Source organism: Mustela nivalis (genome assembly GCF_964662115.1).
Source record: "Mustela nivalis genome assembly, contig: HAP1_SCAFFOLD_2481, whole genome shotgun sequence".
Lineage (NCBI taxonomy): Eukaryota > Metazoa > Chordata > Mammalia > Carnivora > Mustelidae > Mustela > Mustela nivalis.
In genome coordinates, this window is record NW_028134184.1 from 27,611 (window position 1) to 44,411 (window position 16,801).

General features: G+C 39.5%; 1 protein-coding gene across 8 annotated transcripts in view; it reads left to right on the forward strand.

The window, feature by feature from the left end:
- Positions 1-16,801, forward strand: part of LOC309858442 (conserved oligomeric Golgi complex subunit 2-like) — a 29,527-nt gene that overhangs the window by 8,324 nt on the left and 4,402 nt on the right. For 3 of the 8 annotated variants that reach the window (XR_014308194.1, XR_014308195.1, XR_014308196.1), the window contains exons 2-5: positions 11,372-11,533; positions 12,682-12,743; positions 14,951-15,031; positions 16,679-16,782. Coding sequence is in view for 1 of the 8 variants with exons in the window: in XM_082751134.1 (XP_082607260.1) it covers positions 11,372-11,533; positions 12,682-12,747 (228 nt within the window). In the remaining 7 variants the exon portion in view is untranslated. Of the gene's footprint in view, positions 1-10,144; positions 10,293-11,371; positions 11,714-12,681; positions 13,714-14,950; positions 15,032-16,678; positions 16,783-16,801 lie in introns of those variants that run through there. The other 5 variants (XR_014308191.1, XR_014308192.1, XR_014308193.1 and 2 more) reach the window with 3 other exon arrangements.

Sequence of the window (16,801 nt, forward strand, 5' to 3'; positions counted from 1 at the left end):
TGCACCCTCCTCGCTCACCCCTCAGCCCAGGATCTTTTAACTGTCTAGAGTTTTACCTTTTCAGAGGCACCTGGCTGGCTTAGTTGCTAGGGCATCTGACTCTTGATCTCGGGGTTGTGAGTTCTAGCCACCACATTGGGTATAGAGATGACCTAAAAAATAAATAAAAATAAAAATGTTGGTTAATTTTTACCTTTTCCAGAACGCCATAGAGTTGGAATCATATAGTATTTAGCCTTTGAGACTGGTCTTTCACTTAGCAATATGCATTTAAGGTTCTTCAAAGTCTTGTGGCTTAATAATTCATCTTTTAATTGTCGAATAATCCATTGTGTGGGTGTGGCGCAGTGTACCTGTTCACCTACTGAAGGAGATTTGGATTGCTTCCAAGTTTTGGCACTTCAGAGAATAAAGCTGCTGTAAACATCCGTGTGCAGGTTTTTGTGTGGACACTAGTTTTAAGCTCTTTTGGGTAAATACAAAGGAGCACAATTACTGATCTTATAGTGAGAATGTGTTTAGTTCTGTGAGAAACTGCCAAGCTGTCTCACACAGTGCCTCCCATTTTGCATTCTGACCAAACAGTGAATGAGAGTTCGGTTGTCCCACATCCTTGCTAGCATTTGGTATTACTAGTGCTTTGGATTTTTTATATTCTATGTGATATTTAAGAGTACCTTGTTTAAATTTACAATTTCTTAATGATATACAAAGTTGAGCATCTTTTCAGATCCTTTTTTTTTTTCTTTTTTAAAGATTCTATTTATTTATTAACAGCACAAGCACACGGAGAGGTAGCAGCAGGCAGCGGGAGAGGGAAAAAAGCAGGCTCCTCCCTGAGCCGGGGGCCCAGTGTGGGGTTCAGTCCCAGGACCTGAGCTAAAGGCAGATGCTTAACTGACTGGGTTTCCCAGCCACCGCTCTTTTCACATTTTTAAATTAGGTTTGATTTCTTGTTGCTACTAAGACATCTTTATATTATACTTCTTATTTTAAGTCCTTTACCATGGATGTGTTTTGCAGATATTTACTCTGTGACTGGTCTTTTCATTCTCTCTCTCTCTCTTTTTTTAAGATTTTATTTATTTATTTGTCAGAGAGAGCGAGCGAGCGAGAGCGAGCACAGGCAGTCAGAGTGGAAGGCAGAGTCAGAGGGAGAAGCAGGCTCCCTGCGGAGCAAGGATCCCGATGTGGGACTCGATCCCAGGACGCTGGGATCATGACCTGAGCCGAAGGCAGCTGCTTAACCAGCTGAGCCACCCAGGTGTCCCGTCTTTTCATTCTCTTAACAGTGTCTTACAGAGAAGTTTAATTTTAACAAAGTCCCTCTCATCAATTTTTTCTTTCATAGATCATGCTTTTGGTTTTATATCTGAAAAGTCATTGCCAAATCCAAGGATCCCTACATTTTTTCTTATGTCATCTTTAAGAAGTTTTGCATTTTACGTTTAGGTTTTGTGAAAGGTGTGAAAAGTTTGTTTTTATTCTTTTCATTTGTTTGTTTTTTCTTATCAATGTCCCATTGTTCGGTTCCATTTGTTGAAGACTGTCCTTGCCAATGAGTTGCCTTTGCCTGTGTGTGTGGATGTTGTTCTGGGCTCTCCACTCTGTTCCAAGCACCTGTCTCTTTTGCCAGGCACCTTCTGTCTTAATCACTATAGCTTTAATAGTAAGTCTTGAGATTGGGTGGTGACAATCCTCAATTTCCTTTTTTTCCCCCTCTTTAATATTTTGTTGACTACTCTGGGACTCTTGGTTTTCCAGTTTTCCATCCAAATTTTAGAGTCAACATGTTGGTATCCACAGAATAACTTCCTGGCATTTTGATTGGGATTGCATTGAGTCTGTCGATCAGTTTGGGAAGAACTGACCTCTTAACAGTATTGAGTGTTCTTACCCAAGATTATGGACTTTCTTTCCACTTCACATCTTACCTTGATTGTTGTCTTTCATCAGAATTTTACTTTTTCTCACATAGATCTTGTGCATATTTTGTTAGATTTGCACCTAAGTATTAATTTTTTTTGGTATGCTAATGAAAATGGTCTTGCGTTTTTAACTTCAAATTCCACTTGTACATTGCTGGTATATACGAAAGCAATTGACTTTTTAAATTCTTTAATTAAAATTCAATCTCGTTAACATATAGTGTACTTTTAGTTTCATGGTTAGAATTTTGTGATTCATTGGTTGCATACAACACCCAGAGCTCATCCCAACAAGTGCCCTCCTTAATACCCCTCACCCAGTTACCCCAACTTTCCCCTCTCCAGTAACCCTCAGTTTGTTTCCTGTAGTTAAGTCTCTTGTGATTTGCCTCCCTGTCTGTTTCTATTTTTCCTTCCCTTCTCCTATATTCATCTGTTGTTTCTTAAGTTCCTCATGTGACTGAAACTATATGGTATTTGTCTTCCTCTAGTTCCATCCATGTCCTTGCAAATGACAAGATTTTGTTCTTTTTGATGGCTGAGTAATGTGTGTGTGTGTGTGTGTGTGTGTGTGTGTGTGTGTACCACATCTTCTTTATCCATTCATTTGTTGATGGACATCTGGGCTCTTTCAATAGTTTGACTATAAACATTGGGGTGCTTTTGCCCCTTCAAATCACTTTGTGTACTTTGGATAAACATCTAATAGGGCAATTGCTAAGTCGTTGGGTTGTTACATTTTTAACTTTTTGAGGAGCCTCCATACTGTTTTCCAGAGTTGCATTCCCACCAACAGTGTAGGAGGATTCCCCTTTCTCCACATCCTCGCCAACATCTGTTGTTTCCTGACTTGTTAATTTTAGCCATTTTGACTGATGTAAGGTGGTGTCTCATTGTGGTTTTGATTTGTATTTCCCTGATGCTGAGTGATGTGGAGCCCATTTGGATGTCTTCTTTGGTCTGTTCATGTCTTCTGTCCATTTCTTGACTGGATTTTTTTTGGTTTTTTGGATGTTGAGTTTGATAAATTCTTTATAAATTTTGAATACTGGCCCTTTGTCTGATACATCATTGGAAAGCAATTGACATCTGTATTTTAACTGTGTATCATGCAATCTTGATATAATCACTTGACTAGTTTCAGGAGGGTGTGGGTGTGGGGTGTGAAGTCTTTGTATTTTCTGTAGACAGTCATGTCATCTGTGAACAAAGTTTTATTCTTTCCCAGGTTGTATACCTTTTGTTTCCTTTTCTTACCTTATTTCATTAGTTTGGCCTTCCAGTATAGTATTGAATAGTAGTAGTAGGAGGGACATCCTTGCCTTGATTCCCTGTCTTCTATTTTCTCAGTATTAATATCATGTTAGCTTTGGATTTTTGGAGACATTCTTTATCTAGTTGAGGAAGTCCTCCTATTCCTAGTTTCCTGAGGGTTAATAATGAAGAGGTGTGGATTTTGTTAAATGCTTTTTTCCCTCCCTTCATTGATATGATCATGTGATTTTTTTTCTGTTGATATGATGGATCACATTGATTTTCTAATGTTGAACATTTTCTAATGTTGCATACCTGGAATAAATCCTACATGATCCTGGTGTATAATTTTTTAATATAGTGTTTGCTTTTATTTGCTAATTTTTGTTGAAGATTTTTGTGTCTGTGTTCGTGAGAGATACTGGTTTGTAGTTTCTTTTCTTGTAGTATTGGTTTTGGTGTCAGGGTAATAATGATCTCCTAGAATGATTTAGAAAGTATTCCTTGTAGCTTTACTTTCTGGAAGAGATTTTAGAGAATTGTGTAGTATTCCATAAATGTTTGGTTGAATTTACAGTGATTGGAATTGTTAGCAGTAGCCCTCCCTTCTTTCATCTGATATTAGTAATTTATGTCTTCTACCTTTTTTTCTTTGTTTGCCTGGCTAAGGGTGTATCTGTTTTTTTGATGTTTTCAAAGAAACAGACTTGGGGTTTATTGATTTAAAAAAAATTCCTGGTTTTAATTACATTGATTTCTGCTCTAATTTTTATTTTTTTCTACTTCCTTTAGGGTTTTTTTTATGATTTTATTTGACACAGAGAGAGTCAGTGAGAGAGGGAATACAGGCAGGAGGAATGGGAGAGGGAGAAGCAGCCTCCCTGAACAGGAAGCTCTGATGCAGGGCTCTGTCCCAGGACCCTAGGACCATGTCCTGAGCCAAAGGCAGATGATTAACCAACTGAACCACTCAGGAGCCCCTCCTTACTTTAGATTTGATTTTGTTGTTGTTGCCTAAAATGGAAGCTTAGATTATTGACTTTAATCTTTTTTTTTCTAATATTTGCATTCAGTACTGTATTTTCCCTTTAAGCAGCATTCCACACATTTTGCTACATTGTATTTTGTTGAGACTGGTCTCCTGTCATTTAGAAGTGTGTCATTTAATCTCCATGTATTTTGGACTTCTTCAGCTATCTTCTGTTACTGATTTTTAATTCCATTGCGGTCTGAGAACATACTTGGTATAATTTTTATTTTTAAAAATTTGTTGTGTTTTGTGGCCCAGAATTATTCTGTCTTGATGAGTGTTCGATATGAGCTTAAGAATGTGTGTTGCACTATTACTGGGCGAAATTGTCTGTGTACGTCTGTTGTACGGTAACTGATGGTGGTGTTGAGTGTGCCATGTCTGGACTGAATGTCCACATCTGTCAGATCCTTGTTGCCCTGCTGCTGGATCGGCCCATTACTGATGGAGAAGTGTTGAAGTCACCAGCTGTGATAATGGAATTGTTTATTTCTCCCTGCAGTTCTGTTAGGTTGTGTCTCACCTGTGTTGATCAGGCACACATACGTTAAGGATAATTGTGTCTTCTTGGTCAGTCGATTTCTTTATCATTATGTAATGCTGCTCATTATGCCTGATAATTTTCCTTCTCTGAAATCTGCTTTGTCTGAAATTCATGTAGCTATGCCATTGTTCCTGTGATTAGTGTTACTTTGGATTTTTTTTAATGTATCCTAGCATTTAACTTGTTGATATTTAAGTTGTTTCATTTTTCATCAAAATATAATTCACAAAGCATAATAGTTGCCATTTTAAAGTGTACTCTTCTCTGGTTTTTAGTATACTTACTGTGTATATGGTACATACGTCACTTCTGTCTAATTCCAGAATGCTTCCATCACCCGAAAAATAAACCTCTTAGTTCCAATTCTCCCCTCCCCTTATTCCCTGGCAATCATGAATCTACTTTCTGTTTTTATGGATTTGCCTTTTCTGGAACATCTCATATCAGTGGAATTGTATAACACGTGACCTTTTGTGTCTGGCTTCCTTTAACCTGAGAGTAGAATGTTTTCAGACTTCACTCATGTTGTAGCATGTAACAGTTTATTCCTTTTTATGGTTGTGTAAAAGGCTCTTCCACATTTTATGTATCCATTCATCAGTTGATGGACGTTGGGTATATACTCATTTGGCTGTTACGAGCAGCACTGCTGTGCACATTCACGTACAGGTTGTGGCAGGAACATCTGTTGTCAGTTCTGTCAGTGTCATACCCCTAGACGTAGAACTGCTGGGTAATTGTACGTGTGTAACTTCTTGAGGAGCTACCGGGCTGTTTTCTGCCTTAGCCACACTATTTTACATTCTCACCGACAATACAGGAGGGTTCCAGCCTCTCCGCCTTCTTGCCAGCACTTTTCTTCTTCTTTTTTTTTTCTTTTTCTTTTTCTAATTTTACCATAGGTGTCCTAGTGGGTGTGACGTGGCATCTGCATGTGGTTTTGATTCACATTTCCCCAATGACTAAGGATGTCTAACATCCCGACATGTGCTCTTGACCATCTGTGTATCATCTTTGGAGAAATGTATATTCAAAAATCTTTGGCTTGTTTTTAAATTAGGTTATTTGTCTTTTTGTTGTTGAGTTCTAAGAGTATATTTGCATATTCTGGTTATTCGGTCCTTGTCAGACAAATGATTTGCAGATACTCTCTCCCATTCTGTGGGTTGTCTTTTCACGTTCTCCGTAGTGTCCTTTGACACAAAGTTTTTATTTTGATCAAGTTCAGCTTATCTAATATTTCTTATTGCTTTGTGTATCATGTCTAAGAAAGCTTTGCCCGATCCAAAGTCATACAGATTTTCACCTGTTTTCTCTGAGTGTTACAGTTTTGACTCTTACATTTAAATCTTTGATCCATTTTGAGTTGTATTTTTGTGTATGTGTGAAGTTTCTCTTCCAAGTTCATCCTTTTGCATGTAGATATTCACTTGTCCCAGTAGTAGGCACTCGAAAAGACTGTTTTTCCCCCCATTAAATGGTCTTGGCATCCTTGTGAAAAATCAGTTGACCATAAATGTGTGGGTTGTAAATACTTTCTTTTTGAATACTTGGGAAATCTACATTATAAAGTAAAACCATTCCTAAAGTAGTAAAACCATTCTTGGTTAAGTGAAATGGGTCTCTATTATGGCACTGTGAGTTTGGGTTTGCTTTTCACAGCAAACGCTGCCTAACCCAGTATTCACAGATGTTCCGAGTTATTTAGTCATGTGTTATGCAACTTTTGTTTATCTGAGGACGAATGCATAAATGGTAAGTTGAGTACTAATATTACCTAATAGCATTTGTTCACTGAGGCTAAGTTATATGATTTATTTATTTATTTATTTATTTAAGATTTTATTTGAGAGTGAGAGAGTGCGGGAGCAGGAGGAAGGGACAGAGGGAGAAGCAGGCTCCTTGCTCAGCAGAGCGCCTGATGTGGAACTCAAACCCATGAGACTGGGATCATGACCTGAGCCAAAGGCAGATGCTTAACCAACTGAGCCACATAGCACCCCAGTTATACAATTTAGAATGCCATCATGAAGTTCAAGAACTTCAACAATGTGTAACTGAGGCAGGGAAAGTGATCAACCTAAAGGTATACAGTTGGTGAGTAGGATGGCCAGGATTATGAACCGAGACCCCCTCCCGTGATGTACTACATAACTATGATGTAAGGTCTGAGATGGTCTCAGGAGAGAAAGGTCCAGGCTAATTTGGTCACCAGTGTAAGGAGCAGGTGGCTTTCTGTAGATGACTGTGAAATTACGGTTTGGTATGAAGTCCTTCTCTCCAACACTCGCAGGGTCAGTCTTTGGTTGATTAACTAAAAAAGTCAGTTTAAACAAGTACTCTTAGGTAATGGTACATACAGTTTTTAGCATTTTATTTGGAAAAAATATATGTACATTTATTCTCCATTGAAACAGTGCCAGGTCTTTTCTCTGGAAACTGGCCTGCAGATTAGATTTCTGAGTTATCACAGCACTTGGGTCGCTCAATAGGTTAGGCATCTACCTTTGATCCTGGGATGGAGTCCCGCATTGGGCTCCCTGTTCAGCAGGGAATCTCCTCCCATTGCCCCTTTCCCTGCTTATACTGTCTGTGTCTCAAATAAATAAAAATAATCTTTTTTAAAAAAGCTTTCTATGTTGTCTTTTTTTGCATTCAGTTTCAGTTTCTTTAACTGAATTGAGTGAGAATCCTGTGATCACTCCCTCCCTGCCTGGTACTTGGTCATCTCACCCATACCTAACTTAGCAAAAATTTTCTTATTGATTTCTTTGTATCAAATCTTTCCAAAGTAGCTGTGTTAGTTTTCAAAAGAACAGTGATTTTTTTTTTTTGGCAGTCATATTTTGTTGGTTTACATAGTGTTTAATGAAGCTATATAATTACGAAGTAAGTGTAGGTGTCCTTAACTAGTTTGGGAATCATCACATTTGATTCTTGCTGACTAAACAGGTCATGGAGTAGCAGAGTCACAGGGGAAGTAGATAGTAATTTATTGCCTCTAAGCATATAAGCCTACCGGGGTATCACAGTATTGTAAAGGGGAAACACAGGATAGCTAATCCTGTGAGACCAATACTTGGAAATAGGTTATGAAAGATTTGGAACATCTGTTCAATGGGACACTCAGCATGCACATAAAATATTAATAGAAATGTATGTGTTTTACGTAAAGATATTCAAGTTATATTTTTAGATGGGAAATTTTTTTAATAGAATGGGTTTTAATTTTTTATTTTTTTATTCTTTTTTTAAGATTTTATTTATTTATTTGACAGAGAGAGAGATCACAAGGAGGCAGAGAGACAGGCAGAGAGAGGGGGAAAAGTAGGCTCCCGGCTGAGCAGAGAGCCTGATGTGAGGCTTAATCTCAGGACCCTGAGATATGACCTGAGCCGAAGGCAGAGGCTTAACCCACTGAGCCACCCAGGTGCTCCTAGATGGGAAATAGTTTAGAAGAGCATGAATATTTGTGTGTGTGTGTGTGTGTGTGTGTGTGTGTACACATATGTGTGTGTACACACATACACAGAGAAGGTCTGGGGTTTCCATTCAAAATGGTGGCATAGGAGGATCTTGAACTCATCTCTTCTATGAAATACACACTGAATCTATAGCTCCATATGGAAAAATTTCCTGTGGAAAAAACCCTACAACTAGCTGAGTGACTCCTACACATTAGGTGAGTAAGGAAAAAAAACCTATGTTGAAGTAAGAATCAGTCTTGCCATAAAGCCCACCCCTGGTACAGCGACCTGGGATTGGGAGGGTACTTACAACCTCAGGCTTCTCCCTGAGGAGCAAAGGGTTTGAGCCCCACTTCTGGCACCCCAACTTTCAAGACGTACATCTAAGAGACAAGACCCCAAAACATCCAGCTTTGAAAGCCATCAGAGCTTGCACCCATGAGACCCACAAGGCTATAGCAAACTGAGAAAGAGTTTTTAAAGCAGTCGCGCGAGTAGACTGACCCACCCTGGAACTCAGCACAGAAGCAGCAGACTGAAATGGGTTTAGATTTCTGTGAAAGAGGCTCATTTGCTTATCTTAAAGCCCTGAGGGGCAGGCATCTAATTTAACTTGGATCTAGGAGCCTAGTAAGGTATTCTCCAAAGATGGAGCTGATGGGTACCATCTTTGCGCTGTCCCTCTGCCTTGCTTCTGCTTTCTGGTATCTCCTGGAAAGGAGCTTGAATGCTCGTATGATGCCCCGAGGTTTGCAGTTGCTACCCAGGGTATACCTCTAGATCACCTGGCTCTAGCGGCCAGCAAGACTCACACTCACGGTAGTGAGTATCGCAGTATTTACAACAACCAAGACTTAGAAATAACTAAAGTGTCCACCAACGGGGTGAATGGATAAAGAAAATGTGTGTGTATACGATGGAATATTACTCAACCATAAAAAGAAGGAAGTCTTGCCATTTGCAACAACATGGATGGACCTTGAGGATATTGTGCTGAGTGAAATAAGTCAGACAGAGAAAGAAAAATACTGTATGATCTCCCTCACATGTGGAATCTAAAAAACAAAACAAAATGAAGTCATAGAGAACAGATTGGTGGTTGCCAGAGGCGAGGTTGTGGAGGAAATAGATGAAGGGGTCCAGTGGTATAAACTTCCAGTTAATAAGATAAGCCCTGGGGATGTAATGTACATCATAGTGACTGTAGTAAATAATACTGTGTATTATTGTATATTTATTTTATTATTCTTTATTAGAAATATGTATTATTAGCCCCAGGGTTACAGGTCTGTGAATTGTCAGGCTTACACACTTCCCAGCACTCACCATAGTACATACCTTTCCCAATGTCCACAACCCCACCACCCTCTCCCTACACCCCTCCCCCCAGCAACCCTCAGTTTGTTTTGTGAGATTAAGAGTCTCTTATGGTTTGTCTTCCTCCCAATCCAATCTTTTTTTTTAAAGATTTTATTTATTTATTGGACAGACAGAGATCAGAAGTAGGCAGAGAGGCAGGCAGAGAGAGAGGAGGAAGCAGGCTCCCCGCTGAGCAGAGAGCCCGATGTGGGGCTCGATCCCAGGACCCTGGGATCATGACCTGAGCCGAAGGCAGAGGCTTTAACCCACTGAGCCACCCAGGTGCCCCCCTCCGAATCCAATCTTGTTTCATTTTTTTTCCTTCCCTACCCCCATACCCCCCACTTTGCCTCTCAAATTCCTCATATCAGGGAGATTGTATGATAATTGTCTTTCTCTGATTATTTCACTCAGCATACCCCCTAGTTCCATCCACATCATTGCACATGGCAAGATTTCATTTCTTTTGATGGCTGCATAGTATATTTTATATATATATATATATATATATATATATATATATATATATATATATATAATTAAGATTTTATTTATTTGACAGAGATTACAAGTAGGAAGAGAGGCAGGCAGAGAGAGAGGAGGAAACAGGCTCCCTGCTGAGGAGAGAGCCTGATGTGGGGCTCAATCCCAGGACCCTGGAATCATGACCTGAGCCAAAGGCAGAGGCCTTAACTCACTGAGCTACCCAGGTGCCCTATATTATTATATATTTAAAGTTGCTAAAGCTTAAGAGTTCTTAGCACAAGAAAAAAATGTGTATGTTTGGTGATGGATGTTAACTAGTCTTAGGGTGATCATTTCACAACAGATAAAAATAGGGAATTTTTATGTTGTATGCCTGAATCTAACATGTGTCCATTATATGTCAGTTTCTTTAAAAAGTAATTGATATTTATTTTTTTTTAAATTATTTATTTATTTGACAGATAGAGATCACAAGTAGGCAGAGAGGCAGGCAGAGAGAGAGACAGGGAAGCAGGCTCCCTGCTGAGCAGAAAGCCCAATGCGGGGCTTGAACCCATAACCCTGGGATCATGACCTGAGCTAAAGACAGAGGCCTTAACCCACTGAACCAGCCAGGCACCCCAAAAGTAATTTATAGTTTAAAGAGAAAGACTAGGGCACCTGGGTGGCTCAGTCAGTTAAGCGTCTGCCTTTGGTTAATGTCTTGATTTCAGAGTTTTGGAATGAACCCTGGCATCAGGGTCCCAGCTTAGCAGAGAGCCGGCTTCTCCCTCTGCCCCTCCTCCCACTTGTTCTCTCCATCTCTCTCTCTCAAATAAATAAAATCTTAAAAAAAAAAAAAAAAGTAAAGAGAAAGACCAAAACAAAGTCTGGAAGTATGTGAATCGCTGTGTTAAATAGTGAAGAAAAATAAACATTAACAGTGCTTAACTGCAGAGCATTAGAGAGTGGGTGATTTTTTTTTTCTCTCTCTTACATAAGTATTTCTTGGTTGGTTGAAAGTTTGACAGTGAACATTTGTTACTTTTAAAATTAAGAAGAAAAAGCTGTTTCTATTTTGAGAAGAGCCTCTTTGAAATGTATAATTAAAAGAAATAAAATGCCTGCAGAGTTAGGCAACAGGAGAGAATGGTCTTGGTGAGGGGCCCCCTTTCCCATAATCTTAGGAAGTGAGCAGACCCCCTGATGTCCCTGTGTGTGTTCCCCTGCAGTAATACGGCCTCTTATTCTTTCTCTGATCTTATTTTTCTATGTAAAATGTGGTATCAATGCAATCATTTTTTCTTTCTGGTTTGATTTTCAGGAAGATTTCAATGTCGATCACTTTGTTTCTGACTGTAGGAAGCGTGTCCAGCTGGAGGAACTAAGAGGAGATCTGAAACTCTACTATAAACTTCTTAAAATAGCCATGGTCAAGCTCATCAACAAGGATTATGCAGATTTTGTCAACCTTTCCACAAACTTGGTAAACCTGAAATTCACAAGTCCTACACACACACACACACACACACTTTCTCTCTCCTTCATATTTATTAAAAGGGCAGAGTTTTTAGAAACCTTTCAGTTGATTACCCCACCAACCCCACCAGAAACTTGAAGAAATTACCAATTTCATTAATAAAAGAACTAAACTTTTTGGAATACATTTTTTTGTTTGTTTTAGTTTTTATTCATTTAAGGTTGCTCTAGTTTGATTATGTTTCAAATTCATTAGTCAACAGTGAAAAGTAAAGGATAATAATACACAAGGGGTTGTTTTATTAGTTGCTAAGTGATTACCCTGAAGTCTTCCTTGATTTAGACTAATTTGTAGGAGCAAATGTCCACCACTCTTACAATGTTTAATTTACTCCCAGGTATATCTGTTAGCCAGAGCTAGGTTGAGGAAACATTGGCCAATATTGATATTTAAATTTAAAAAGTTTGGTTTTATAAAAATATAAGGATGATTTGCAGTGAGCTTATCAATTGTTTGTAAAAGCCGTTTAGAAATGTTGAATTTTGTTACTTGGCAGAAAAGTCTCCTTGTTGATGCTTCATTTTGTTTTAAATCTGTTTGTCCAGAGAAGCACAGAAAGTTGCAGCTCCATGGGAATTTCAAGAAGCATTAAAATTAATGATGCACATTTGCTTTTGGGAAATATACCACTAAGATAAATATCCCAATAGGATTAAAAACCTAGAAAATTTTACTTCTGTTCAATTTCTATTTTTCTCAAGGCTTATAATAATGTTTAAGAGAGACGTAGCCCGTCAGACTTTCATATCAGCTGGCTGAGTATCATCAATTACAGACAGAGAACTGTTCACCTTCTGTGAAAATTTTTCACATTCATTTAAAATGTCATCTAAAGGCAAATTGTTCTTAAGGAAACTTTCGTTTCTCATGACTTCCCTTATTTTTATAGTTTCATGTATTTCAACAGATTTTTTTCATATTCTATGAACAACATTAATGGCCAAATAACACTTCTGTTGTTTAGCTAGTTATATAGCAAATTACGGTTGTGCCAAAAAAATAACTTAAATCTGGTACTGCTTTGATCGTTAAATAGTTACGTCACTATTACTTCTTATCGTGATGTGTTTGTGCCAACCTGGTTTTGCCTTTAGGTTGGCATGGACAAAGCCCTCAATCAACTTTCTGTGCCTTTGGGACAGTTAGAGAAGTTCTGGTAAGTCCCCAATTAATGAAAACCGCCTGCTGTGACGCCTGTTGCCCTTGTCGGCTTTTCTCTAAGAATTGTTTTCATCTGTTAGTTTGGTGGTACTGGTGGTTGTATTTTAACGGTTCATGATTATAATATTCACCTTCAGAAGAGTTGTAAATGATTTTGTTTTTGCATATGCTAAAAACCTAAAAAAAAATGTTCGATTTGAAGAAGACATATTCTCAGAGTAGACAACCTTAAAATGTCAGGGGAGAGGAAGCGTATTTCCAAATTCAACTTATTAATGCCACTTTGGTCATATGTAAGTGGTTTCTAACTTACGAATGACTTGTATTTTAACAGTTTGTAATCTTGTAAATATCCCCCCCACACACACGTAATCTACGTGTGGTTAGGTTCCTGGGCTGATCTACAAAAACTGTGTAATCCCTAATGGAACTGAAGGATAATATAAATAAAATGTAATACTTAATAAATGTTACATTTGCATGTTCTCTTAGAAAAATCTCTGTTGTGGGAATGGGACTCCCCACCTCTAAGCCATTGGGAATAGGAACTCCACCTGGGTGAACAGTGGAGGGGGAGTTCTAACAGAAAACTGTGCTGGCCTGTCTTCCCCCCCCCGCCCCCCCGTCTGTGTCTGGTGCCCTGACTTCTGGCCTCTGTCCGTTCTGATGCCCTGTCGTAAACTTGTCATAAACGACACCATCCTTCCTTGTGTGTCTCCTCTAGCTTGAGTGGCCTCGTGCATCCCTCCCCTAAGACAGTGCCTGCATCCTAGAGAGAATATAAGGAGAACATAATTTAAGGGAAGACACAGTACACAGTTAGAACCAAGAAAAATGTAGAGTAACGGAAATATCAGTGCTGAGAAGCCTAGGGGAGGGGCAGGCAGGAAAGAGTTCATGAAACAGGTAAAAATCTTGAGTTGTGCCTTGAGGTAGCCAATACTTTCCATGGTTTATGTCTCATTTGAATTTTGCAAAATCTTGTTAAAGATACTTTTCCTTGGAATGGAAGGGATTTTCATGGTCCGCTGTTGGATTCCACACCAGCCGCTGTGGGGCTCTCCCACTGCCTCCTTGGTGTGCCTCTTCCTCCCGGGGCCTCATAGTGGTGTTGTTTCCCAAGCCTAGCCTTCCTTTGGCCTCCCACTCTTCTCTCGAACCCCCTCCCTGGAGGCAGATTTGCTCTACTCACACAGGCTCCCGTCCCACCTCACCCCCTGCCATCACCGTATCCCCTCCCTTTTCCATGGCCTGTTTTTATGGCCACTTTGGTCCTGCTCAGCCACAGGCCTGACCTGCCTTTCTGGTCCCAACTCTGAAGCTGTTCTGTGAGATTCTCAGATCACTGAGGGATACGACTATATCTGTCTTCATTGCATCCCTGTAGGCTGCCACAATACTGACGTCCAGGAGGTGTTTCATAATGTTGATGGAATGAATTAATTCACCTTCCTGTGGAATTTTTGTGATATGCCTACTTCATTCTAGTTGTTTCTGTTAACCTTTGTTTTGGCCCTAATTCCTAATTATCTCTTTATTTATTAGCTTCTGGACATGTTTCTCTACCTCTGTGCTCTGCCTTTTTCTGGTCTTCTGTTCTTCATTCTTGATTCCTGGTATTTCCATACCCACATTTCATCATCATGCATCAGTGCTTTGACATTTTTTCGTTCTCCAAATATGCAGAATCTAAAGACTTCATCTCAGTGAAGTTGGCCCTCCATTCCTATTTCTGCTTCTCTCCAGAAGGAAGCCTGCAGTGCACATGGCTGTGTGCCTGTCTGACCCTGCCCCTGAGTGTGTGTGCACTTACATCTGCTCCCCATCCCCTCCCCACCTCGGCAGTTGTGTACACATGGCTTTCAGAGTCCGATTCGAGCCCCGTCGCATTTCCAGACTCTCCTGTACTTTGCTTCATATTATCTGTTCTCCATTCTAAGCCCCCTCATCCTCATAACTTTCACTGTATATGTCATTCTTCTTCTAGCCATGCGACCCTGCCTTCATGTCATTATGCCCCCAGGTCATGAGTCCCCTCAACAGTAACTGTGTCTGGTATATCATGTTTGGTTTTTTTTTTTTTTTTGTCAATATCTGCATAGTACTGGTGCACAGGTATTAATTTCTGTGGAATTGAATGAGGAAATTGATAATGTGACAAAACAATGTCTGTAATACATTTTCTTTATTATTCTTTTAAAGAGTCTCAGGTCATCAGTCAGTGAAGGAATTCGGGCAGTAGATGAACGAGTGTGTAAACAAGAGGACATAAGGAAGAAAAAGGTACCCTCCAGTAGATTTCTTATGCTGCATGCCAGTTGAAGCCCTCTCCTCTTGTCTCCGCGAACTTGTCAGAACTATTCAGCTTTTTTTCTTTTTTTTTCTTTTTTTTCTAAATTTAGCTTTTTTTCAAAGCTCTCACGCATGTGCATTTTATGCATTATGTCACGTTATCTACCTGAAATAAGAAGACAGAATTTCAGAGGTACCCACACGATCTCAAGATCACCCACTTTTTCCAGAACAAGAAACAGTGATAACTGTTGTCGGTGCAGCGCTTGACAGTTAACGACTGTATAAATTGTCAGCGGCCCTGTAAAGAAAATAGGCCTATATTAGAGACTAGGGGAGAAGTGGGCTTTCCAAAGCAAACTCAGGATTCTGCCGTAGGTTTGCTGTTATTTTCTGATCCTGTGTTCTTTATGTTCTGGTGTTCACTTTAATTTTTTCAATTCCCAGTAGTTAGCATGCGGTGTTGGCTTAGTTTCAGGTGTGTGAGACAGGCAACGGCTCTGTACATCTGAGGGCTCACCCCGGGAGTGTGCCCCTTAGTGCTATCTCCAGTTCCAAGTGTCCCCGATATCATTCATGATCATAACGATGTAGGGGCACAGCGGGCATTGGGAGTCTGGGCTTCTGACTCTCGCCTGCTGCTCTGTACAATGTTTTCTATGTGTATTATTAGCATATTTGTTAAAATCTCAGTGGGGAGAAAGCCTGTTTGAGGGACCTTCTGTTTAATTCGCCTCTGGATCTCCTCACAGCTTTTGTCCAAAGAATGCTTGTCGTGCGCTTCCAGACAAAACAGTAAGCTTTGTGAGAGCAGGGTGTATTTCTTGCTTTATTTTCTCGTGCCCCCCCCACCCCCCATCGGAATGAATATCGAGCTCCCAGGGGTGGATTCATTATTACTATTATTTATTGAATGGATGACTTTGAATTTTTTTGTTCTTTAAGGATGAGAGTTTTCATAATGTCCCTCAACCTCTTTGATAATATTTGTAGTGTAAAAGGTCTTTAATGATTTGGTGCTTGGGCATATAGGTATATGCACATGTAAACTGAGAGGGCCAGTACAATCGGAAGCCAAAGTTAAAACATGAATAAAGGGCCATAAGAAAACAAATGGAGGGGCGCCTGGTGGCTCAGTTGGTTAAACGTCCGACTCTTGATTTTGGCTCAGGTCATGATCTCAGGGTCATGAGATTGAGCCCCGCATTGAGCTCTGTGCTCAGCAGGATGTCTGCTCGAGATTCTCTCTCCCTCTGCCCTTCCCCTGCACGCGCACATGCAATCTCTCTCTCTCTCAAATAAACAAATCTTTTTAAAAAAATAGGAAAGAAAGGCCCATAGAAAGATTCAGGATGGGGAAAAGAAGAAATAAGAGTATAGAATATGAGAAAGCAAAGTCTAGGGGTTTTTTTTTTTCTCTATAAACTTGCAATAGAATATGGAAGTATGGTTATTCTAGAACTAAGATTGGCATTCTTGAGAATTCTGTGTTTCATAGAAATATTCAAAATATAGCATGCCCTATATATTTGAAGTTAACTTTTGGTCTTATATTTTCCTGCATTTAGCATGGGAAATAAAGATGATTAAGAGTAAAGATGGTGACGTTTTTTGTTTGCTTAATTTTTATTTTTATAGATGTGTGTGTTGAGGCTTATACAAGTTATTTGATCAGTTGAAAAGATTGAAAAAATCTTAAATTCACAAAGTTCTAAAGAAACCTCTGCACCAGAAGAAAGCAGGTAAGCTTTTTTTTTTTTT